This window comes from Myotis daubentonii, chromosome 3 (assembly GCF_963259705.1).
Source record: "Myotis daubentonii chromosome 3, mMyoDau2.1, whole genome shotgun sequence".
Classification (NCBI taxonomy): Eukaryota; Metazoa; Chordata; class Mammalia; order Chiroptera; family Vespertilionidae; genus Myotis; species Myotis daubentonii.
The window spans coordinates 95,529,026-95,553,806 of NC_081842.1; the positions used below are offsets into that span (position 1 = coordinate 95,529,026).

General features: G+C 42.1%; 1 protein-coding gene across 1 annotated transcript in view; it reads left to right on the top strand.

Annotated features, from left to right (window-relative positions):
• GBE1 (1,4-alpha-glucan branching enzyme 1) overlaps nucleotides 1–10,837 on the top strand; it is a 358,778-nt gene extending 347,941 nt beyond the window's left edge. Inside the window, exons 15-16 of the mRNA XM_059688080.1 lie at nucleotides 236–353; nucleotides 10,091–10,837. Of these exons, the coding sequence (XP_059544063.1) occupies nucleotides 236–353; nucleotides 10,091–10,147 (175 nt within the window). The 3' untranslated portion in view covers nucleotides 10,148–10,837. The remainder of the gene's footprint in view (nucleotides 1–235; nucleotides 354–10,090) is intronic.
• The last annotated feature ends 13,944 nt before the right edge of the window (nucleotides 10,838–24,781 follow it).

Sequence of the window (24,781 nt, forward strand, 5' to 3'; positions counted from 1 at the left end):
AGCAGGAGATGAGCTGTGGTAAGAGAATTACAAGGATCCCAACGGGGTGTGGACTAGGTATTTATAAAGCCCTTTTCAAACAGGAGAATCTCCAAAATCTAATAAGAATGCGTATTTAGCACGAATTATGATTTCACAGTGTTCAGAGTACACATTTTTAAATTGTTGTCTGAGAACATATTTTACTGTGTCTCATTCTACTCCTGAAACTGGTCTGATTCCTTAAGAACCAAACATTCAAAATTGTGCTCGATTCAGATGAGGCAGAATATGGAGGACACCAGAGATTGGACCACAGTACAGATTTCTTTTCTGAGGCTTTCCAACATAATGGACTCCCCCATTCTCTCTTGGTAAGTAGTTTTTTAAGATATCTTCATTGCATTCAAATTTAATCCTTTATTTTAAAAGTGATGTTTATGTCCAAAGAGATAAACTTTCAACAAGTAAGCAACATGCAAAAATTTGGGGGTGGGTGAGTGGGAAAGGATAACTGTGCTCAAAAACCAAATGCAATGTGTGGTCCTCGACTGGATTGGGTTTTGGAAAACATGGGAAGGGACATTTGGTGGACAATTGGGAAAGCTTGAATTTGATAGGATTGAAAATTATTTCTCAAAAAATAAGAGAAAGGCATTTTAAAATGTTTTCTTTTTTTAAAATATATTTTATTGATTTTTTACAGAGAGGAAGGGAGAGGGATAGAGAGTTAGAAACATCGATGAGAGAGAAACATCCATCAGCTGCCTCCTGCACACTCCCCACTGGGGATGTGCCTGCAACCAAGGCACATGCCCTTGACCGGAATCGAACCTAGGACCCTTGAGTCCGCAGGCTCACGCTCTCTCCACTGAGCCAAACCGGTTAGGGCGAAAAATGTTTTCTGTTATGAACATTTCTATTTTTAATGCCACAGTTTACTTTCTATCTGTTCTTGCTTTCTCTATAATATTAACCAGATTTCTACATTATTGACTGTCTAATGAAGTTTAATTTAAAACAGCTTAAAAGAATCAAGAAAAATATATATATTTTTTTATTTCATGCAGTCAGTCAGAGACTGAATTCATTCCATTTATAAAATTATCTGGTTTCTTCATATTATGAAGGAAAGCATTCAATTATGTAACTAATTTTCACTTTGTGTTATTAACGTAAATAAAAGAATATTGCTTCAAACTACTAGGTTTGAGTTCTTTCTAAAATGTATAATTTAGAAACTTTCCAGATCTGAAAGAATTCTACGTTATTGCCAGATAATAAGCTCAACTCCACATGCACCTGGTCTATGTTTTTTCTTTTCCTGACGAGTCATATTCCTGCTTCTCTCTCTCTCACCATCCTCCTCCCCCCTCTTCCATTCCTTCGTCGCAGATCTGCATTGTTTTCACCATAGGAGGTTTTGGATTAAGATTTGTTTTATTTTCACGAGGCCAGGATATATCTAAAATGTATAGATAGCTTTATTATATCTGTTAAATTCTTTCATTTTTCAAAGTTTAAGTCAAGCAGGAGAATCTGTGTGGGACCCTAGCTTCCTCATTTTGCTACTATATTCCCTCCTCTTTTTTAATATACATTTTTATTGATTTCAAAGAGGAAGGGAGAGGGAGAGAGAGATAGAAACATCAATGATGAGAGAATCATCAATTGGCTGCCTCCTGCACACTCCCTCCTGGGGATCGAGCCTGCAACCTGGGCATGTGCCCTGACTGGGAATCCCAACTGTGACCTTCTGGGTTCATAGGTCAATGCTCAACCACTGAGCAACACCAACTGGACTAGTTCCACCTCTTAAAGTGGTGCTAGCACCTCACTTTGTAAGCCACCAAATTATATACAAAATTGATGTTCCGAAGACAGTGGCATGAAATAAATGAAAAGGGCAAGATGAAGTCATTGAGTAAAAGCTCTGAAGAAAGTGCAATGGCCACAGGAGATGTAGGTGTTGCCTTAAGTATATGTGTGTGCATATGGGTAGTGGTGGTGATACTGATATGTCTTTAGATATAATTATAGGTACCTATGCATTTTTCAGGGGGAGGGCTGTAGTTTGTCAGAACGTTCAATTTTGCTATGTAACCAAGAGTGACAAAAACAGTTTCTGAAATGAGTAAGAAAACTATCTTTAAGCTCTGAAATAACCCAAGAGCTAGCGACCCCTGAGGGGTTGGGGCAGGTAATTCATCTTGTACAGAGGAGTCACACAGAAACAGCAACTGTTTGTGAGAAAGCTGAACTTGAACCAGGTAAACTAGACAAGAAAGGAGAAAGATTCAGACAGCAACATTTGATGTAATGAAATTCTTTACTGAAAACACCAGAGAATGTCAAGGCAGAGAACCTAGGTTCAAGCCCCCAGTCTGCCATTTACTGGCTATGAGAACTTGAATATGTTAACCTTCTTGTGCCTCAGTTTCCCTCATCTATATAATGAGGATTAGTAAGAGTGTCCTCCCTACAGCAAAAGATTCTTAGGAGGCATAAATCCATTAGCACTGCCAAATGCTATTGCACATGCATTTTAAAGTTATTATTGTCATGGCTAGTCGGTCATTTTTAGGTATTCTAAGTATGTCAAGATAACTAGGTGCCTTGCAGACATGCAATTAAGAAGACCTCAGCTTTGTGGAAATTATTATCTTTAAGTGAGGGCTCACAGCCTTTGGGGGTGGGCACAGACTATTTTGGCACCCTTTCATTTTTGTAAGAGCAGAGATATGCTGTCATAATTAAAACGAGCCAACTAACTACTGGCAGGAGCAGCCAGGAGATTCCTTTTCAAGCACTAATTGCATTGATCTTGCAAGTATGAAATGTGCAGTTCTAAATTGGCAGGTGGGATGGAGAATACACATGTCTCAATAACAGGTGGAGAGATACAGCATGGCAAGCACCTGAGAAACAGAATGGAGAGAGTTTAGCCACTGCAGGTAATAGGATTGTGATCCATCCCACGGGTCTGAAAGGTGAAGATGAGCTGTGTCTTCCCTGCAGAAGTGGCACCTTATTCTCAGAGATGGCAGGTGCTTCTGGAAATTACTCATTTAAATGTCTTTAGGCTCCAGAGGAAGTGATCACTAGTTTCAATGTGAGAATACAGGACCACAAATAGACCAGAACATCCAATAAAACAGGTTTCTTCTCGCCAGACTTTTCCTTTGAAGAGCCAGAGGAAAGAACGGCATTAAAAACCATGCCTCTTGTAATAATGCCTCCTTATAATGGAACTGATTCATGTGTGCTGGGATCAAGTCAAGTTTCTTGACCACGACCAGAGTGCTATAGGTTTCATTTCATCACCAGGTCATTTCTGCCTCCCATGTGCCTAGAATAACGGGAAAGAGGGACAAAAGTATAACATCCCTTCATGAAGGTTCTGTCCATCATAACTAGTACACAGTATTGGCTAAAGCTTAATTTATAAGCTCAATAATCCAAGGGATCTGCTGAATAAATATCAAATCTGTTTTCAAAGATAGCAACCAAAAAGCAGGAAGGAATCTTAAAATTGCCAGACCCGCTGCAGCAGCGTGTGCCAGCCAGCTCCCTCTGCGCATGCTCCCTCAGTGGACACAGAGCAGAGGAGTGCAGGTGTGCTGCTGCTGAAACGCGTTTGCTAAGTCAGAGAATCCCACAAATGCCAAGAGGCAATAGGGCAGAACTTCTCCATTCTGGGAATGTCCATTTTAGCATAATCATTTCTTTATATTTTGGTTCCTGATACAGAAACTGATACATCAGTGCACTGGAGCCAGGGGGCAGGGGTGGGGGTAAGGGGGGGAGGATGCTTTCTTTCTCTTCTCTGGTGCATAAATTCAAATTTCATGACACAAATAGAAGAACAGCTATTATTGAACCTGAAGTGAAACGAATTAGATCCCTTTATAGTAACTCAAACAGCATCAATGGTGAGAAGTGAATAAAGCAACAGTTTTAGCATGTATTACTTTCCCAGGTAGGCTCCTATCATTAAGAAGCAGATCTGTGTACAGTAGTCCTCTCTTAATCATAGGCATGCATTCCAAGACCCCAGGGGATACCTGAAGCCACAGATAGTACCAAACACTCCATGCTAGGTTTTCTCCTCCACGTACACATCCAGGACCCAGACCTTCGCTCTGGCCCCGGAGCCATCAGGCTTGCTGCTCCGGCCTGAGCTGCTCTGGCCCCGGGCGGTCAGACTTTGCTCCTCCACTTGGAGCCTACGTATGCAAATTAACAACCATCTTTGTTGGGTTAATTTGCATACTGTCCTGATTGGAGCCTGCAGGCTCCAGGCCAGCCAAGGCAGGTGCCAGCAGGGTCCTCCAATTGCCCCGCTGGTCACCCCACAGCAGGAGGCAACCGGAGGCAGCGGTGGGGGTAGGGTGGCGGCGGGGGCAGCTGGGAGTGGGGCTGGCAAGTGGGCAATGCCAGGCCGGCCAAGGCGGGTGCCAGTGGAGCCCCAATCGCCCTGCCAGTCACCACACAGATCAGCCCTGATTATTGTCCAGGCCTACAGACCCTACCCATGCATGAATTTCATGCATCGGGCCTCTAGTACTGTAATAAAAGTTACGTGAATGTGGTCTCTCTCAGAATATCTTATTGTACTGTACTCATCTTTTTGTTTAAAGGAAGCACTTCACTGCTTCTCACTGGCCTCTCCTAATTGCTAACATTGCTACTCTTGCACCTAAGGGCATTATTAAGTAAAATAAAGGGTACTCGAACACTAGCACTGTGATACTGCCACAGTCATGTGATAACCAAGACAGCTAAGTGACTAATGGGCAGGAAGTATATACCGCATACAGCCTGCAGATGCTGACAAAGGGATGATTCACACCCGAGGGAGATGGAGAACGATGGTGGGAGATTTCATCACGTTACTCAGAATGGTGTGTAATTTAAAATTTTTGATTGTTTATTTCTGGAATTTTTCATTTAATACTCTTGGACCACGGTTGACTGTTGGTAATTGAAATTGCAGAAAGCAAAGCCATGGATAAGGGAGACTACTGTATTCCTATTCTAAATTTGAGGGCTCAGAAGTAGACTTTTGGTTTAAATATGGGGGTTGGCATAGATACATCTTTTTTATTGTCCCTCAGCTGTAAGAATTGAAACTACAACTTAGCAGTTGGGCAATGTCATTTACTCTGTCCAACATTATGAAAATGTTTAGTTTTTTCAGACAAAAAAAATCAAACTTCTTAGAGTTTACTCTGTTTAATATTTCTAACCTAGAAAAGATACTATATATTTCTATATAGAAATAGTTATTATAGGACTTTTCTGATAATCCTAGTACAAAATATGAATTAGAATATTTTTTCTTAGAGCATATGTTATGAACTGAAGCGTGTTCATGAAAATTAAAATTATTTTTACTCATATTGTTCAAAATATTTTGAAATATTTTATATATAACAAATATACATGGATCTAATGAACTTTTCATTGAATGATGTTCTCACCCTTCTATTATGTGCTATTGGTAAATTTAACAATTTCTAAGAAAATTTTTTAATTAGCCTTTAAATTATTTTTTACTTAAAATTATTTTTAAATATTCTGTTTTCAAAAATTCACACCTTTTTATTTAATTAACTAGAGTCCTGGTGCATGAAATTTGTGTACTCAGGGAGGGGGCCCTCAGCCTGGATTGTGAGAGGTTGGTCAGCCAGAGAGGGACTGCAGGAGGGCTCCAGGGCGTGTCCAGTCCATCTCACTCGGTCCCGATTGGCCGGACACCAGCAGCAAGCTAACCTACCAGTTGGAGCGTCTACCCCCTGGTGGTTAGTGCACATTATAGCGACTGGTTGACCGGTTGTCTGCCCCCTAGTGGTCAGTGCATGTCATAGCAAGCGGTTGAGCAGCCTTGGCTTATCATTAGCATATTATGCTTTGATTGGTTGAGTGGGTGACTGGATGATTGTACACTTAGCATATTAGGCTTTTATTGATAGGATTTTTGCAATTTAATTATGATTCTAGATGAAGATACTACTTTTCCTGGATGCCATAGGACAGTAGATTATTATGTTATCAGTTGCTGTTTTTTTAACATATTTTTTATTGATTTCAGAGAGGATGGAAGAGGGAGAAAGAGAGAGAAACATCAACAGTGAGAGAAAATCATTGACTGACTGCCTCCTGCACACTACACACTGAGTATCAAGCCCACAATCCGGGCATATGCCCTGACTGGAATCAAACCATGACCTCCTTGTTCATAGGTCGCTGCTCAACCACTGAGCCAAGCCGACCCGGCGATCAGTTATTGTTTTAGCCATATTGATAGTTGGCATAGTGATTAAGTTAGTAAGGTAGTCAAAAATCACTGGGTAGATTAGTATGCACTGTGACTCTAGTTAACAAATTGGATTATACTGTGGCATTCTGGTTTCTTGTGAAGAGTGGATTATATATAAATATAGCTGGAAAAAAATGAAATTCGTGGCCATTCATAATATGATCCTAGCTACAAAGTGTTTAGGGCTTCATGGCTAATAAATGGACATAGTAAATTTGTTTATTAGCATATATCTTCTGTTACATGCATACTAGATGGTTTTTATATACATGTCTTAAATATAAATAGTTTATATTTAAATATACTTAAACATTTATGTTAAATATTAAAGTGTGTTCATATTTTTTCTATTGCTGTATGAATCACAAAACCATTTTGGAATTAAAATTATGAAATGAAAGCTATAGTGCCAGTACTTAGCACTAAATTATAGAGCCCCCAAATTGTGCATGTCTGTAGTTGTCTCATCATAAGGATTAGCTCTGATTACCTTAAATCCTTTGGTGTAATTGGTAGTCATTTCCTAAGCACTAAGAAAGCTGATTTATATACTTGGAACCCTAATAAAGAAACCTCAGCCCTGGCTGGTTTGGCTCAGTGGATAGAGTGTTGGCCTGCAGACTGAGGGGTCTCAGGTTCGATTCCCATCAAGGGCATGTACCTTGGTTGCAGGCACATCCTCGGGATGGGGTGTGCAGGAGGCAGCTGATCGATGTTTCTCTCTCATCGATGTTTCTGACTCTCTGTCCTTCTCCTTCTCTGTAAAAAAATCAATAAAATATATTTTTTAAAAAAGAAACCACAAAATTTCATATTTAGTCAGAGTTAAGAAAAATCACTCGCTTCGGGGAATTCTTTTCTGTTGCCTATCTTTAAGGCCTGCAGTGGTTCTCAACCTTCCTAATGCCGCGACCCTTTAATACAGTTCCTCATGTTGTGGTGAACCCCAACCATAAAATTATTTTCGTTGCTACTTCATAACTGGAATTTCGCTACTGTTATGAATCATAACGTAAATATCTGATATGCAGGATGTATTTTCATTGTTTGCGACCCACAGGTTGAGAACCGCTGCTAGAGCAAAATAAACACATTCTGGTAATTAACCCTACAGTGAAAAAATGCCATAATTACACAATATTCCAGTTAATATTATACAATTATTAACTGAGGGTTTGGGAGCAGATAGTTTTAAGAGGTCTCTCATGTGACTGGAATGGGCATCATAAAGCTTCTTCCATAAAATGACCGGCATCATTTAGTGAGAGTTCTTGGAGCATTATCGGAAAAACTCAATGCTCATATTGCAGACATTGAACTTTTTATGTCATCCCTTTGTTTTACTTTTAAATTTGGGCCAGCTAAATACCAAAATATCACAGGATAAGATTGTTTCTAAATGATCAGTTTATAGTTATTATTTAATATTATTTGAGAAATCAATATGAGGTTATGACTCAAACAGATACCAAAACTGAATAGGATCCACATAGGAGGTTGACGTGACCTGTCAGTGATCTGCCTTCATACATTGCTTGTCCACACACTGAGTAGGGACCTGTCAATATTGGTCCTGGGCCTGACCTGGGTGTTTCATCACTGCATCTTGCTCAGGAGACTTGCACTTATCAGAATCTTTTGTCTGCATGTGGGACCATATAATATCAGTGAAATGTTTCTAATGTTAAGGGAACTGAAATTCTGATACTATTGAAAAATTTAGATTGGTCTTCAGTTTTAGAATACTCCTAACAAAGCAATTCAGAACCATGCTGATTATAACCTGCTATCCCACTAATCAGTTATATCTAATTACTCTGATTCCCCAAACTAAACATAGACTAGAGTAAGGACGTGGCAGCCTCCTTTGAAAGGGGGCCTGTTGTGATAAGACTTAGGAGGGAATTGGTGGAATTTGACTATTGGTTTCTTTTATTTCTCCTCAGTTGCTTTATTCTGTGTTGCTTTAATCTATAGCTTGATTATGGACATATGCCATTCTGTGGACTGGGTCTGTCTCGATCATTGGTAGTAGTCCTCCTTTGCTCATGGGTACCTCCAGCTTCCTTTTGTCACAAAGAGAAAATAGTGAATGGAAGGGATTGCATCAGTAATTAAATTGTGATGAGGTTTAAAAACTATATGACCTTAATGTGTAAATTTCAGGTAAACAAATTGTGGCTTTGAAATACATGGTTTCTCCTCAATTAATGACTGCAGGGCTATAATATTTATCTTAGAAGTGCTGGCTTGCAAATCAGACTGTGAGACATTGAGTTACCCAATGACTGTATTTATGATGTTTTTCTCAGCTGATGATGATCATTTCCTAAATCATGTTATTTTTCATTGAATATGAGAAAAACTATTCCCCAGGTCAGTGATGGCGAACCTTTTGAGCTCGGCGTGTCAGCATTTTGAAAAACCCTAACTTAACTCTGGTGCCGTGTCACATATAGAAATTTTTTGATATTTGCAACCATAGTAAAACAAAGACTTATATTTTTGATATTTATTTTATATATTTAAATGCCATTTAACAAAGAAAAATCAACCAAAAAAATGAGTTCGCGTGTCACCTCTGACACGCGTGTCATAGGTTCGCCATCACTGCCCTAGTTACTAAATTCACATTTTAAGTTTCTCAAAATGCCATCATTTTAAAGTTGCTCTCATCAAAACTAAACAACTATATTGGTTTATTTGATTTTTTAAAAGAGTTGTAGGAGTTCTTTATCATGGAAACCTTAAGGGAAAACATTGTGTTCGTTTGCAGAATTGAGATGCATAAGGCTACAGTTCCCATATTGATTTCACAATCATTTATCCTTTTATTCATTATTTCTTCTTTCATCCAATCATTTTTGGCAACTACTAAGAGAAGTATGAAGACATATGGTCTCTGCCCTCATAAAGCTCAGAGTCTTGTGGGGGAGAATTGATCATAAACTTGAAAAAAATTACAAATTGTGTTAATAAAAAATGGTGCTGCGATGGAAAATGAAATGGAAAAACTGTCATACCTGGTGTTATCAAGAAACACCTCTCGGGGACCTGGGATATTTCAAGGTCCTGGAGATAAGGAAGTAGCAAGGCACAGGGCGTTGTGAGCACAGGGCACAGCATGGCAGAGGCCCAGAGGAAGGGCAGGGTGGGCTGTTTCAGGAACTGAGAGGCCCTGTGGCTGGAGGTAGTGAGTCAGGAAGGAGAGAGAGACAAGTGGTGCTGAGCCGTGACGAGGGATGTGCTCATACAAAAAGGAGCTGTGTCCGGACTCTGCAGGCATGGAGAGAATGGATGGGTATTCTTTTTTCAGTGCAGTAGTAAGCTTTTTGATTGTCTTAAATTGGTGAGAGCCTAAAATACCCTTAGGATCCCTTATATTACTTTTAAGTTTTTGTTCTTAAAATGATAGGAGAAAATAAAAACAAGATGATAAGCAGTGTGTTGTATATTACTTTTATTCACCTGAATAGACCTGTAGGGTAGCCTTCCTTTACCACCTCATGGTGCTGGAACAGCAATGAGTGCCATTTATATCGCTGTCTGGGGAATATTGGGTTTTGTACAGCGTATGGAGCCCTCTAGTGGCGATTGCTTTAAATTTAGAATCTCTAGACAGGGATGCCAGAACTTTTGGAAAGGTGGCATTGAGGCTCCTCAGAGGCTGCAACATTTTACGGGTAATTCTAACTTTGAGCATCTGTGAGAGAGCATCATACCCCTTAACGTAATGACATAACATTCAGTATTTCTTTCAATTGCACTGACATGCTTGTGTTGACCTAGGTGTACATTCCAAGCCGAGTGGCCCTCATCCTTCAGAATGTGGATCTGCCCAAATGAAGAGCCCGGATTTCAGCTCCGCCAGGGAAAGATGTGTGTTTTGTTTTCCTGTTCTTGTTGTCACATAGTTTATAATGTAGAAGCTCTTCAAAATGTAGTGCCTAGCCAAAACGCCAGATATCAGAAATTAAAAATTGGTTTATGCAAATGAATGTCAAACTTTTCTTGAAGAAGTAGAGGGGAAATTTCAGGCATTTTAGACTATATTTTCTAGATGTCTAAGCAGCTAGAATTCTTAAATGAAGTATTATATATAATGTCTTAAAACAATTTTACTTTCCTGGTCAGTTATTTGATGTTTTTAAATTCTGATTTGAATCCTGTGTCATGTATGATTATTTCTGGTGGATGATCCAGTATTTTCTTAAGATGGATATTAGGAGGCTTTACTTGTTCTGTTATCTCTTGGTCTAACTCAAGAGACACCGAGATTGTCACTATGTTTTTTTCAAACTACCTTTAGAAATAATGAAATAAATATGTAGCCATACTATAAAGTTAAGATGTATTATTGGTAATATAAAAGTCATTAATATGAGCTAATCCATGCTTCATTTTCATAAGTGCTTTCAGTTTTGTGATCTGTTGTTCACTTAGTATCTTGGTAGGTGCTGATATTCAGTCTTTCTGAAGGTTGTAACATTTCAGAAAATGTCTTTTACTTTCAACAAATAAAAACAATTGCAAGATTGCCTTTTCTAATGTTTATTTTGCTGTACTAGTGTGGGGTTGATTTAGAACAAATATTAAAATGCCTATCTCACTTCTGATACCTTCCCCACGAACATGCATGTGAATGATAGACTAGGCCTGGGGTTAATAATATTGTTTCATTAGGTACTATTTTGTAACTTAAATCTATCAACCAACTGAGATATCTAAGCTACTCTCCAGCTGTAAACCTGTGCACTGAATTAACTATCTTGGCTCAGTGGGATATTCAGTCATGAAATTATCCCTCAGTATGAAACAGTAGGCCACAGATTCAAAATCATTGATGGGTAATTCATTCATAACTAAGAAATTATAATGTACTTATCAGACATAAAGTGTCTATTACTTTCTTAAAGATCTAATTTTTTCCTTTTCCATTAATACTGACTGCTTCACTTTTTGTTTTAGCCTGATTATTTGTGGCTAGTAAGGAGCATTTAGCAGTCTTTCTATTGAAAACTGAGTCAGTAATAGAAGAGATTGGCAAAAGGAGCTCAGAGCTAAGCCTACATGTTAACCATCTTCCTCATAACTTTTTTCAATAAAGCCTTGAATATGGGTCTGAAATGTGTTATTTGCTTTAATGTGAAAGTAGAGTAATCATTTGATTTCCTGAAAGAATCGGCAATGCAAGCTGATGCTGCTACGTGCTAGGACTTCACTAATGTCGCAGCACTGCCATGCTGGGCACTGTACCTGCTACTGATAACACAACCAGGATTATTTGTGTTCTAGTTTATAATTTCTCATGTATTAAGAGAGATGCTAATTCTCTATTAAGGCTCTTTAAAAGTGACAAGATATTACTTCATGCCTAAACCTGTTTTCTTCCCCTGGTGACTTCTGTGGTGAAGTCAAAAGGACCAGAATAATTATGTGCCGTATTTCCATGATATCTATTGACCTTACTAATATGTTCTTCAAATCTCACAGTCTATGGTTCCAAGTTACCAATGTAATGAACATTAGTTGCCTTTGTCAAGTGCCCTCCTCCAGCAACCCCTCCCCCGAAGAACAGTCAATGGATGTTGCTATGTAGGAATTATAAAAATACATGCAAACAAATAAAATATTAAGGATCCAAAATGGAATGAAGTTGTGTGTGTTTTCTTATCTATCATAGCAGACAGCTTTTACAGAATGTGTCAATGTTGTAGTATATTTCACTTTAGGTCTTCCTTGTTTAATCAGTAATGTTCTCATCATCATATGTGAGAAGTTCTTTCTTTTTATTGGTTAAACATTTTCAATAATTGCAATAGAGAAATGCAAAATTTTATAATAATGTTTTTCTCCTCTGATGTATTTATTATCATAAAAAATGAGAGTGATCTATCTTTGGTGAGTCTTTCAAAATAAGTATTTTTAATTTTTTATGTTCTAGAAAACACAGATGACTACAGACTTCTTTTCATCATTTTCTAATATTATCAAGCGAGTGCTAGTAAATAGTATCCAAAATAGAATTACCCGTAATGCTACTGAGGCTTAGCGTTTTAGTTTGATAGTAGTTTACTCAGAAAATACCATGATTTTTAATAGTCAAATAGCAAATTGTACACATTTTTCCTATAATGATTTCCACTTTATAACACTTGAGCCCTGAGGGTCGATTCCTTTCAGATTTTCTTTGCTGTACATTTGATGCTTCTCACTTTGCCCTGTTCCCGGCTGCTGTATTCATCTCTTACATAAAGTGAGGGATTTAGCCACCATGTTTCTCAAGTTCAAAAAGTAACCAGTGACAATAAATTGATGTTTCTGATGGCAACTAAAAGAATCCAGGTATTTTCTCCTCTGTCTAGACCCTCCCCTTAGCAATACCAAGTGAACATTTGTCACCCATCAGGGCTCTATACAGGAGGTTGTCTGAATAAGGAACCTATTCTTCAAATAATACAGAGGAGTGAACAGACAGACCTAGTGAAAGCGATAGAGTATTGTGTTGTGTTCCACTTGTAGCTTCAGGGCAAGTATCTTTTCACTGTCTGGGGTCCTGCAGACATTGACCTTGGTGATGAAAGCAACATAAATCGGTTTCCTGTTGCCCTTCTTGTTCAGAAGGAGCCAGAGCAGATATGCCCAATAGAAAACAGAGCAGTGAAGTGGCTTTTGGGCAGGACTTGCATGTCTCAGGCTCTTTGTTTTTGCCTTTTTTGCATCATGTCCTAAACGGGGATTCTTTAGAATCATGGGTTTCATTAATCTCTATATTTCTTGTATGGAGATATGCGCTGAGCTATGAACTCTGCTAGGTAGAATATTTTGATGAAAGAAAATAGAAATCTAAAGCATAGCAATTTCATGTCCTTTATTGAGTAGAGTTCATTTATCATTCACAATGTGTTAGAATGGAAAAGTAGATAAATTTTCCCACTAAAGCCAGCCTTCAGGGGGGAAGAAATCAAATGAACTCCCTACTTATTTTTCTGCTCTATTATCTTATTAATGGTGATTTGTAGAGAATTGCAGAGAAACATTTAAACTTTAGGGCAGAATTTCTTAATTGGTAGTGTGCGAAAATGAAGATACAGTAGCTCTAAGTGTTTTTGTCTCTAATTTAAAACATTACATCTGGATTTTAATTCTTGGCAAAAAAGTATGCAAAGATTGTAATGTTTACTAACATGAAAAAAATGTAGTTTGTGATAGGTATGTTTATGCTAAAAGGCATGCCATTCGGAGGTGGTCTGGCCCATGTGTGCTGTGTAGACCACTTCCCCTCGAAGCCTGCCCTGTGATCCAATAGAACAGTGTAATGTAAGGGGCAGAAAACCTCATTCAAGTTACGGCTCTTTACTCCCGGTGCCTCAATTTAGAAAGCACCCAGTTGACTGTTAGTTCTTATCCAGGGTCATAAGACAGCTAAAGGAAAAGGGAAAAGAAAAAAGTTATTGTTGTAGGTTTGATAAAGGCTATTATTTGATCAACATCTACATGGATCGTGAGTCACTGTGTGGAGAGAGCTCCCAAATCTGTTGTCGGGAGCCCAGGGCCCCACCACCTGTCTGGCCTTGAATGCTCCGCACTGAGCGACCTGCCCTCTCCCAGGCAGGGGTGTGTGGGCTGCCGTCCAGCGGAGGGGTTTTGCATTTCCTTCAGAACTCCGGGTGGCTACATCATCAGTGCTCCCTTTTGCTCCTTTTGGCTTTTTCTCTGAGTTCACTAGGATGTCACAGTGAATTCCATTCCCCCGCAATCAGTGTCAGCTACCCTCACACTTGCACTATAACTCAGGTTTGTGGATGGGTGTTAACGACCTCTTGGTGTAACTAATAGAGTAATATAAACCGAATATGAAGTGAAATGGCCGCAGACACCCTCCTGTGAGGTGCATCATCCAGGCGTTGAGGGTCTGTTTCTTACCCTTTCCCCTTCACTCTCAGCCCAGTATGCACTGCAGCAGAAGGAATAAATGGCAGAGGAAACGAGAGTGCAAAGCACAGCTCAGGGGTTAGAAACAGTTTGGCCCATCTTTTGTTTTTTTCGGGGGATTAAAAGTCTATAATCAGAAAAACACATTTTCATTAAGTAATGTTTGCATAGCTAAATATTAATTTCTTAAAGAAGGGAGAGAGGTCAACCATTGGCATGCAAGCTCCACAGTTGTCTAGTGCAGTTGTCCTCTATACTCACGGGCTCCACATGCACACATATAGAGTTCCCACTAAGGGACCAGAGCATCCTGGTTTTGCTATCCACAGGGGGCTCTGGAACCAATCCCACAGTGATACCCAGGGATGAAAGTACCCACACTAAGACATCCATCATGTTAAATTACTTTGCTACATGAGGATATAAATTAAACTAGAGGCCCGGTGCACAAAAATTTGTGCACTCGGGGGGGCGGGGAGTGGGGGTCCCTCAGCCTGGCCTGTGCCCTCTCGCAGTCTGGGACCCCTCGGGAGATAATGACCTGCTGCCTTAGGCCTCCTCCCGGGTGGCAGAGGGCAGGCCCAATCCCTAGGTGCAGCCCCTGGTTGGGCTCAGAGCAGGGCCGATTGGGGAGTTGGGGCACCGCCCCCTGTCATGCACATTGGGAGGTTGCAATGCCACCCTCAGTCACGATCAGGGTAGGGCTGATTGGGGGGTTGGGGCACCGCCCCCTGTCACACTCAAGGCAGGGTCGATGGGAGGTTGCGGGGCCACCCCCTGTCACGAACAGAGCAGGGCCAATCAGGGGGTTGGGGCGTTGCCCCCTGTCACTCACAGAGCAGGGCTGATCAGGGGGTTAGGGAGCTCCCCCCTGTCACGCACAGAGCAGGGCCAATCAGGGGGTTGGGGCGTTGCCCCCTGTCACTCACAGAGCAGGGCTGATCAGGGGGTTAGGGAGCTCCCCCCTGTCACCCACAGAGCAGGGCCGATCAGGGGGTTGGGGCGCCGCCACTCTCACACTCAGGGTATGGCCGATGGGGAGGTTATGGCTCTACCCCATCACACACAGAGCAGGGCCCATGCGGGGGGTTGGGGTGCTGCCCTCTATCACCCACAGAGTAGGGCCGATCAGGGGGTTGGGGCGCCACCACTCTCACACTCAGGGCAGGGCCAATGGGGAGGTTATGGCTCTACCCCGTCACACACAGAGCAGGGCCCGTGGCGTGGGGGGGTGTTGGGGCTCCGCACCCTGTCACACACAGAGCCGCAGGGTGATCAGGGGGTTGGGAAGCTCCCCCCTATCAGGCACAGAGCAGGGCCGATCAGGGGGTTGGGGCGCCTTCCCCTGTCACCAACAGAGCAGGGCCAATAGGGAGGTTGTGGCCCTGCCCCCTGTCACGCTGATCCCGGTGCCGGGAGACCTCGCGGCTCCGCTGATCCTGGTGCTGGGAGGCATATTACCCTTTTACTCTATAGGATAGAGGCCTGGTGCACGTGTAGGGGCCAGCTGGTTTGGACTGAAGGGTGTCTTGGATCAGGGTGGGGGTCCCCACTGGGGTGCCTGGCCAGCCTGGATGAGGGGATGATGGCTGTTTGCAGCTGGTCCCACACCCTTCAGGGTGGGGATCCCCACTGGGGTGCCTGGCCAGCCTGGGTGAGGCGATGATGGATGTTTGCAGCTGGTCACACACCCTTCAGGGTGGGGGTCCCCACTGGGGTTCCTGGCCAGTCTGGGTGAGGGTCTGAGGGATGTTTTCAGGACGACTGAAGCTCCCAACTGCTCCTTTTTTCTTTTCTTTTTTTATTCTGGGCCAGGTTTAGCTCTGGCTCCAGCTCTGAGGCCTCTGCTGCTGAAAACAGGTATCTGGTTTGTTTCGGTTCTATAATCGAAACTCTGTATCAATTCCAGCTCTGAGATCCCACGCTCGCTGAAAGCTGGTTTCTGGGGTTTTGTTTAGCTTCTATATTTGTTACAATGTTTTTTAAACTGCAGGCTCAGAGGCCGGCAAGGCAGGCGGGGAACGTTGGTTTCCTCCGTCACGGAAGCAATCAAGCCTCATGTTAGTTTCAAGCTGCCTGGCTGCCGGCCACCATCTTGGCTGGCAGTTAATTTGCATATCTCGCTGATTAGCCATTGGGAAGGGTAGCGGTCATACGCCAATTACCATGTTTCTCTTTTATTAGATAGGATGAGGTGTGTTCCCATTATGCACACTTATGTAAGGTAATAGAGGAAAGAGAAATCTGTGGCTGAATGATTAAGTCCATTCAACAGGCATGTATTAATAGCATACATAGGGGTATGTGAATACACACAGACATCCTATATAATAAAAGGCTAATATGCAAATTGTCCCCTCAGGAGTTCAATGGGGAGACCAGGAGTTTGATCGCTCACTATGACGTGCGCTATCCACCAGGGCATGACACAGAACATGGCAGGAGACCAGCAGTGGCAGTGGTGGAGAGCTGAGGGAGCGAGGGAAGGAGAAGGCGTGGAGGCCGGGAGTGGGGAACCTGATCACTGGCCCAAACTAGGGACACTACCTGTGCAAGAATTTCATGCAATGGATCTCTAGTACTTATATAATTTGTGAGTAAAATGAAAACCCACAAAGCTCACTGATTCCAACATTTATCTTGAACTAATGAATCACTTGATCTCTGTTTGATACCCATACTCGATTTTATATATTTTTCTGACTGTGTTATGAGCACCCAAATCTAAATAAGCAATTTTACTTGTATTTAACTGAGTTTGACAAATTTTGGAAGAAATGCAGTATATGTTTCAATTCCTTTAGAACATTTCTCACCTCAAATTATTTGGCTGTTAGTGTTTTATATTTTAACTTTAGAAAATGAAGAGGAAGGGAATGAAATACCTTTATTACTTCTTTATTTATGTTCACGAGGGATTTTTTAACTGAGTTTGTAGTGTCACTTTCTATTCACTCCAGTAATATAAATGATGAAAAACACTGCATGTAATTTCATTTCACAAATGCCTCTAGCCATGTTGTCAACTATTGATTAAAACCAATCATGATATAGAGGTCCCCCCGCCCCCACATACACACAGAGTCACTGTCTCCTCTATTCTTATGATAAGTGGGCATCACTCACTATATAGAAAGAGCAGTAGAATGCCTAACTTTTAACTTAGCAGAGGTGTGTGTGTGTGTGTGTGTGTGTGTGTGTGTGTGTGTGTGTGTGTGCAGGAGTTAGGGATGTACATGGGGAGCCTGCATGAATAGTGCCTGAATGAATAGGAGCATGCCAGAGGGACACACAAGCCAACCCAAGGCACCCATTGGCTAACACTGAATCTGAGTAACAAAATAAGTATTACTTGGGTGTATTGTATAACATATACAGTAGCCATCAGTTCATTCTGACATAAATAAATGATTGGGTATAAAATCAATGGGGAGAAGAGGCAAGTCTGCACAGGAGAATGCTAAATAATTTTTGTAGGTACTCCCTTCAAGGAGGCACAGTTTTATTCTCCCTACTCCCAACTACCTCCCTTATGTGTGGAATGTATGTTCTCAGTATCTTCTAAAGAGCAGAGTAAGGAAGGAGGGAAATGAACTGCAGTGGAAAACCACTTCAGCCTGGTGATCCCAGTCAGCATCAGCAGTAAGTCATGCTGATAGCATGTCCTCTGGATAAGATATAATGAGAATGGCCAAAATGCAATTCCCAACCACAAGATAAACATCATAGAAACCCACAGATTTAGGGAATATAATAGAGATTACTCTATATAATAAAAGCATAATATGCAAATCAAGCGAACGGCCAAACAGCAGAACGACCATCCAAATGACCATCCAGACAACCATCCGGGACCACGCTATGACACCCACTGGCACCAGGCCAGCCAAGGTGGGTGCAATGCAATTAGTTGGGGACCCAGCCATTGCCCCATGATCGCCCCACAGAGGGAGGCCCAGGCCACCAACAGGTGGGCTGTGGCGGGTGGGCAGGGCCTTCCTCTGTGAGGGAAGTCCATGTCCGGGTGCCGGAGGAAAGCCAGTGCCAGCAGCCAGGGGAAGGAAAGCCTTCTCTTGCAGGATTTTCATGCATCGGCCCTCTAGTATAATATAGCAGCAAATTATACATGTAAGATGCTGCATGTGTTTATAGTTATGTATAAGATTTTTTGTGTGTATATCTCTTGATATAATAATATACAAGGCATATATAAATAGATTTATTTTGAGGCATTGGCTTTCATAATTATGGGGACTGGCAAGCCCAAAATCTGTAGAGCAGTCTAGCAAAATTGAAACTCTGGCAAGAGTTGATACTGCAGTCTTGAGGTAGAATTTCTTTGTCCCAGAAAAGTCTCAGTTATGGTGGTATGTTAACCACCATATCTACAAACTACCTTCACAGCAGCACCCAGATTCATGTGGGCCTAAAAGACTGGTGAAGAAAGCCAGACAGGACCAGTCATAGACCAGAGTTGGCTAAAGAGGCCTGATGACTAAAATGTAGTACAGTATCCAAGATGGAGTCTGGAACAGAAAACAGAAACATGAGGGAAAAACTAGTGAAATCCAAACAAGATATAGAGTTTAGCTATATTTTAATTGTGTAAAATAAGTCTGATGCTGGAACAGACAGCTCCCTTTTACAGAGGAAACATTGTTACAGCAAATCCCATCCGGTGTTTCAGGAAGACAAACCAAAACTGAAAGAGAATGAGCTGAGGAGCCTAAGAGCCAGTGGCAGTTTTCTCAAGTGACAGAAATAGTCATGACCAGTCAGTCATCCTTCACCATTCTCTTCCCTGGCCAGTGAAGCAAAGGTCTAAAATCATGACCACATGGAAGTAAATGTCTAAGACTCATGTCTTATTGGTCTGCATTGAGTTAGTGTCTCCAAAATGATATATACTTATTATTGGAGTGGTGGCCTTCAAGTAAGCAACTAAAACATGCTAAAGCCAAGACTCAGGGTTTGGGGTAAAACTTCTTCTACATTTAACTTACTAAAAATCCTATAGGCAAAATATTTCATTCAGATACCATGGCAGATATTTTCCAACCATTTACCTTGGAGCAGCATCTCATGCTTGGGAATGTTCTCTAAAAATTAGGAGCTGATGGCAATCAGGCTAGAAGTTAGGCTGAAATTACAAGGAATCCCTAAAATCTTAGTAACTGGGCAAAACAGAAGTGTATTTTTTCATTCACATCACCTGCCCAACAGGTGTCCCTTCTCCATCTCACAGCTACAGTGTCTGGAATAGGTGACCTCAAAGTCACCATGGAAGAAGAGAAACCTGGAGAATTGTAAGAATAGTCCAGGCATAGAAGTGCTATGTATTCCTTCTGCCGCACCTTACTAACCAGAATCCACTCACATTGTCCTGACCTAATTGTGAGGGACAATGGATATTTTTGTGTCCAGGAAGAGGAACACTGCAATAAAAACATAATGTAACATCTGTCATAAGTGTAGAAAATCCCGCACATTTAATTCCCCCTTACAGACTCACAATTCAAATTAAATATTAGAGACCTCGAGAATTCCTATAATAAGAGAACTGACCTGATACTGTTTAACTCTATGTTTCCACAAGGAATATTGCCAAACATCTTGGGAAAAAACATTATATTTGCTTAATCATATTTTAGAGAAACTTGAAACTACATAACTTTCCTTCTTTTATACTTCCATGACTGATAAATTCCCTTAAAAAGTGTGTGTGTGTGTGTGTGTGTCTATGTGTGTGTGTGTAGTTTACTTTCCTTCAAGGCCATCTTAATGAAATTATTTTTATTTCCATTAAAGTAATTTCTTGACCTCATAATTTTACCATCAGTGGAGAATCTTATTTCCCTAGATTCAGAATTCTCCTGATAGATATATACTGGCTCTCCAAACACTGATCTCAATGAGTTTCCCAAGTTATGAGAAATCTGAGAACCAAATTAATGACCAACGTCTAGAAAGAGAGTTATAGGAGATCATGGTGTGCATTCCATTTCATTATCTTATTCCTAGATTGAACTAATATTCTGCTCCTCTAATTTTCTTTTGCTCTAATTATTGTTATCCATACATTTAAATTTTATTTTATATTGCTTATTACAGTATATATCTGCAAGCCATCTAAATATTATTTTGGAGTAAGGCAGTAGATAGATGATAGATAGTTAGATCATAGATTAGATAAATAGGTAGGTAGATGATAGGGAGATAGGTGTAATTTTGTTTTAACTATGGCACTGTTGCGATGGCACATTCTGTAGATATGCATTTCTGTATTTTGTTACTAGTTGTTGAGGAACCACTTAGAGCTAATGAGAAGCACAGGAGCTTCCCTTGATATTTCATTCGTCTAAAACCTGGCTTTTCTAGATTCATACATACTTCTGCCCAATCTTATGACAGTAGGAAGTTAAAATTCAGTATAATATGTGAAACATTTAAAAATAGATGTGAAAAAATGCTGAATTTTCCTTGTCTGACAAAAACAATAAATTCTTACATGTGCTTTATCAAACCTGTGTTCATATATATACATACATATATATATATATACATATATATATATACACATATATATATACATGTCAGTAAAATTTATGTTAGAAATCTGAACATAATATAAAAAGTTAAGATAAACTCAACATTGGACAAAACTAAAAATTAAAATTGGGTAAAAGAATATATATTTATTACAAGGTGTAACAGAAATGAAAGTAAGCTTTCGTTTCTTTCTTCTGAAGGATCATTCCCAAATACAGGTCATTCCTGGGCCCCTGGGCAGTTATTTCTAGTACTTCTCATAGTCCTAGTACAAGAGTGATATGATCCCCTTCTTGACATTCTGGCTGTCTAGCCAAAAACCATTTTCCAAAAAGATAAGGTTGTTTATTCATTCATTATTATTCATCCATATATTCATATACCGTGCCAGGTGCTAGGGATGTAAAGAGAAGTAGTAGAATTTCACAACTTAATATGCTGACTGTAGTCTCAAATGAACAAATAGATTTATTGTGTGACAGTCTGCAAGTTTTCTATCTGATGTCCATCCTTCTGTCTTCTATAGTAATGGAACCATTATTCTGGTTCCAAAAGACATCATTTTCCATCCATATGACTGAATTCCAAGCAAAGGAAGAAATTGGATAGAATTTCCAGGATTACTTCTTAAAAGGGAAAATTAAAAACGGGCATTTCCAGGCCATCGTGGCTCAGTGGTTGAGCATCTGGAGGTCTTGGTTCAATTCCTGGTTAGGGTACATGCCTGGGTTGCAGGCTTGATCTTAGGCTGGGGCTTTCAAAAGGAAGCTAATCAATAATTCTCTCTCCCTTTCTCTCTGAAATCAATAAAAATATATTTAAGAAACAAAAATAGGGGCATTTACACCCTGGCCAGTATCTCAGTGGTTAAAGCATCAGCCTGCATAAGGTCGTGAATTTGATTCCCAGTCAAGGGCACATACCTGGGTTGCAGGTTTGATCCCCAGGCCAGGTTAGGGTGTGTTATGGGAGGCAACCAATGGATGTGTCTATCTCACATCAATGTTTCTCTCTCCCCCTCCCTTTTCCCTTCCACTCTCTCTAAAAATCAATGAAAAAAGTATCCTTGGTAAGGATTAACAAAAACAAAACAAACAAAACTGGGGTATCCTATCTAATAAAAGGAAACATGCAAATTGACCATAACCCTGACACCCTTCCCATTGGCTAATCAGCAGGATATATGCAAATTAACTGCCAACCAAGATGGCGGCCGGCAGCCAGGCAGCTGAAGTGAATAGGAGGCTTGCTTGCTCCAGTGACGGAGGAAGCCAAGGTTCCCCGCCTGCTGCTGCCGGCCTCTGAGCTTCAACTCTAAGAAACAATGTTGCAAATATAGAATCTAAACAATCTCCAGAAACCTGCTTTCAGCCAGCCAGGCTTCAGCCAGCAGGATCACAACAGTGTTACAATTATAGAACCCAAACAAACCCAGATCCCTGCTTTCAGCAGCTGAGGTCTCAGAGCTAGAGCCAAGCCTCAGAGCTAAAGTTGGCTCTCAGCTCCAGTGACAGCCATAGCAGGTAAATAAATCCCAGAATAAAAAAAGAAAAGAAAAAAAGGAGAGGTTGGGAGCCTCAGTTGCCTGCCAGCCTGAAAACAGCCATCATCCCCTCACCGAGACTGGCCAGGTACCCCAGTGGGGACCCCCACCCTGAAGCAACAAGATGGAGGCTAATTTGCATACTGAAGTCAGGCGGCAGCGGGCAAGGCTGTCCACGGTCCAGGACCCGATCTGTGACCCTGCCAGGCGGGGGGCAATGCTTGAGGCTGTCTGTGGTCCCAGGACCCAGATCTGTGACCCTGCCAGGCGGGGGGCAGTGCTTGAGGCTGTTCACGGGACCAAGACACGGATCTGTGAGCCTGCCGGGCTTGGGGCAGCACTTGAGACTGTCCGCGGTCTCAGGACCCAGATCCGTGACCCTTCCCTGCTGGGCGGCAGCTCGCACAGGGGTGAATCACCCGGGGTTGGGCAGGGCAGGATGCCTGGCTTCTGCCCAGCCCCAGTCTCTCTGGGCAGGTGAGCAGCGCAGAGAGCCTCTGGTCAGGGGAGGCAGGCCAACGGAGGGTGGCCTGTATTCCTCACATGGCGGTGGTGACCGCTGTGAGCGCGCCAAGCGGAGCCTGCAGGCTGAGCTGAAGTAGTGCCTGCAGGCCATCAGCTCCAGGAGTGGCTGCGCCATATCAGCCTCCTGGCCCAGAAGGTGCAGGATCGCAGGGACAGCCACCATGGTGGGCCAGACTGACGTCCTCCTGGCCGCACCATGGGGGTTTGCGGATCTGCAAAGCCAGAGGCCTCTGGTGTGCACATACCCCCCTGGCGAGCGAACATCCCCCAGCACACTGTCACCCTCCCGCGCCTGCAACAGTTGCAAACCAAGGCGTGCACAAGTTCCCCTGCCTCTCCACCACACTTCCATCAACCGGGCATGCCTAACACCCCCACAGGATGTGCACACATCCCCTCTGATGCACTCACGTCCTTTGGAGAGTGTCTGGGTGTTCTGGGTGCTGAGGGTGGGTGCCTGTGAGATGACAGTGAGAGGGCGGCGTGGTGATGCCCTGTTCCCATGGAGGCCAGTGCAGCTATGAGATCACCTCTAGGGGGTTAATGCAGGTGCTGAGGCGGGAGCAGATGCAGACAGTCACACCTGGTGGGCGCGGGCGGCCCTCGCTGAGGTGCCTTCGGTCAGCGTTCAAGATCAAGAACCCAGAGGCGGAGAGGAATTCTGTCCTCTCAGTGAAACAGTGGGATAGTCGGGGCAACTGTAGAGAAGGAATGTGCACTTTGGGTGCCAGCACCCATGAGCGAAGGCTGCCCTGACTGAGCCTCGCTTGCTTGGGGCCTAGCGCACTCCTGCCGGGCAGCGGGTGACAGGACATGCTTTTCCGAATTAATGAGAGAAAACGTTGATTCTCCTGCTGCCCACGAAGGTGGAAAGTGAAGTGGGGAGACATGGGGAGTGAGCGAGGTTCCCTGTCTGGGGGTTCCAAATCTGCTGTTGGTTTCTTTCACCGCTGACTAGAGATATACAGGGTGTCCCCCCAAAATGTATACACACTTTGAATACCTACTAATTCCAATGGTTTTAATCATAAGAAAGAAAAAACAATGGAGCTGTTATCTGTTAAAAGTGTGGGCACAAACAGGTAGTTGGACATTCCCTGAGGGGTCTCAGATTGGAGAGGGTGAAGGCCAGACTGAGGGGCCCCATTCCCCCCACCCCAGTGCACAAATTTCGTGCACCGGGGTACTAGTCATATCTAATAAAAGGCTAATATGCAAATCTACCGAACAGCAGCACGACTGGTCACTATGACACACACTGACCACCAAGGGACAGATGCTCAATGCAGGAGCTGCCTCCTGGTGGTCAGTGCACTCCCACAGGGAGAGCGCTGCTCAGCCAGAAGCTGGGGTCATGGCTGGTGAGCACAGTGGTGGCAGTGGGAGCCTCTCCTGCCTTCGCAGCAGTGCTAAGCATATCTGGCTGATGGCAGTCAGACATCCCCTGAGGGCTCCTGGACTGCAAGAGGGCTCAGGCTGGTCCGAGGGATACCTCCCAAGTGCTTGAATTTCATGCACTGGGCCTCTAGTTTACTAATAAGAACCTTTCTCTTCTCCTCAGCTGCTTGGTAGGAGGATAAAATAGTTGGAGATCTGCATCCCTCTTAGATCATGAAACAACTTTACATGCCAAAGGCAGATGGAAAATTAAAAGATGCTAGACTCCTGATTTTTCTAGACCAACCATGGACTTCCTTTTCTTTGGATTTATTTTATGTAAAAGAAAAATAAGTCCTTATGTTATTACTAATATATTTAGGATTTTCTATTATATGCAGATAATCCAGTCTTAAATGACTCACTTATCAATGAAGCTAAATTATTTAACTGATGAAAAAATCAAGAACAAGGTCTTGCATGTATAAGATTCAAATAAGTAGGTGAATTAGATCATAGATATACAGAAAGAAAGTGTATTAGTATATTAA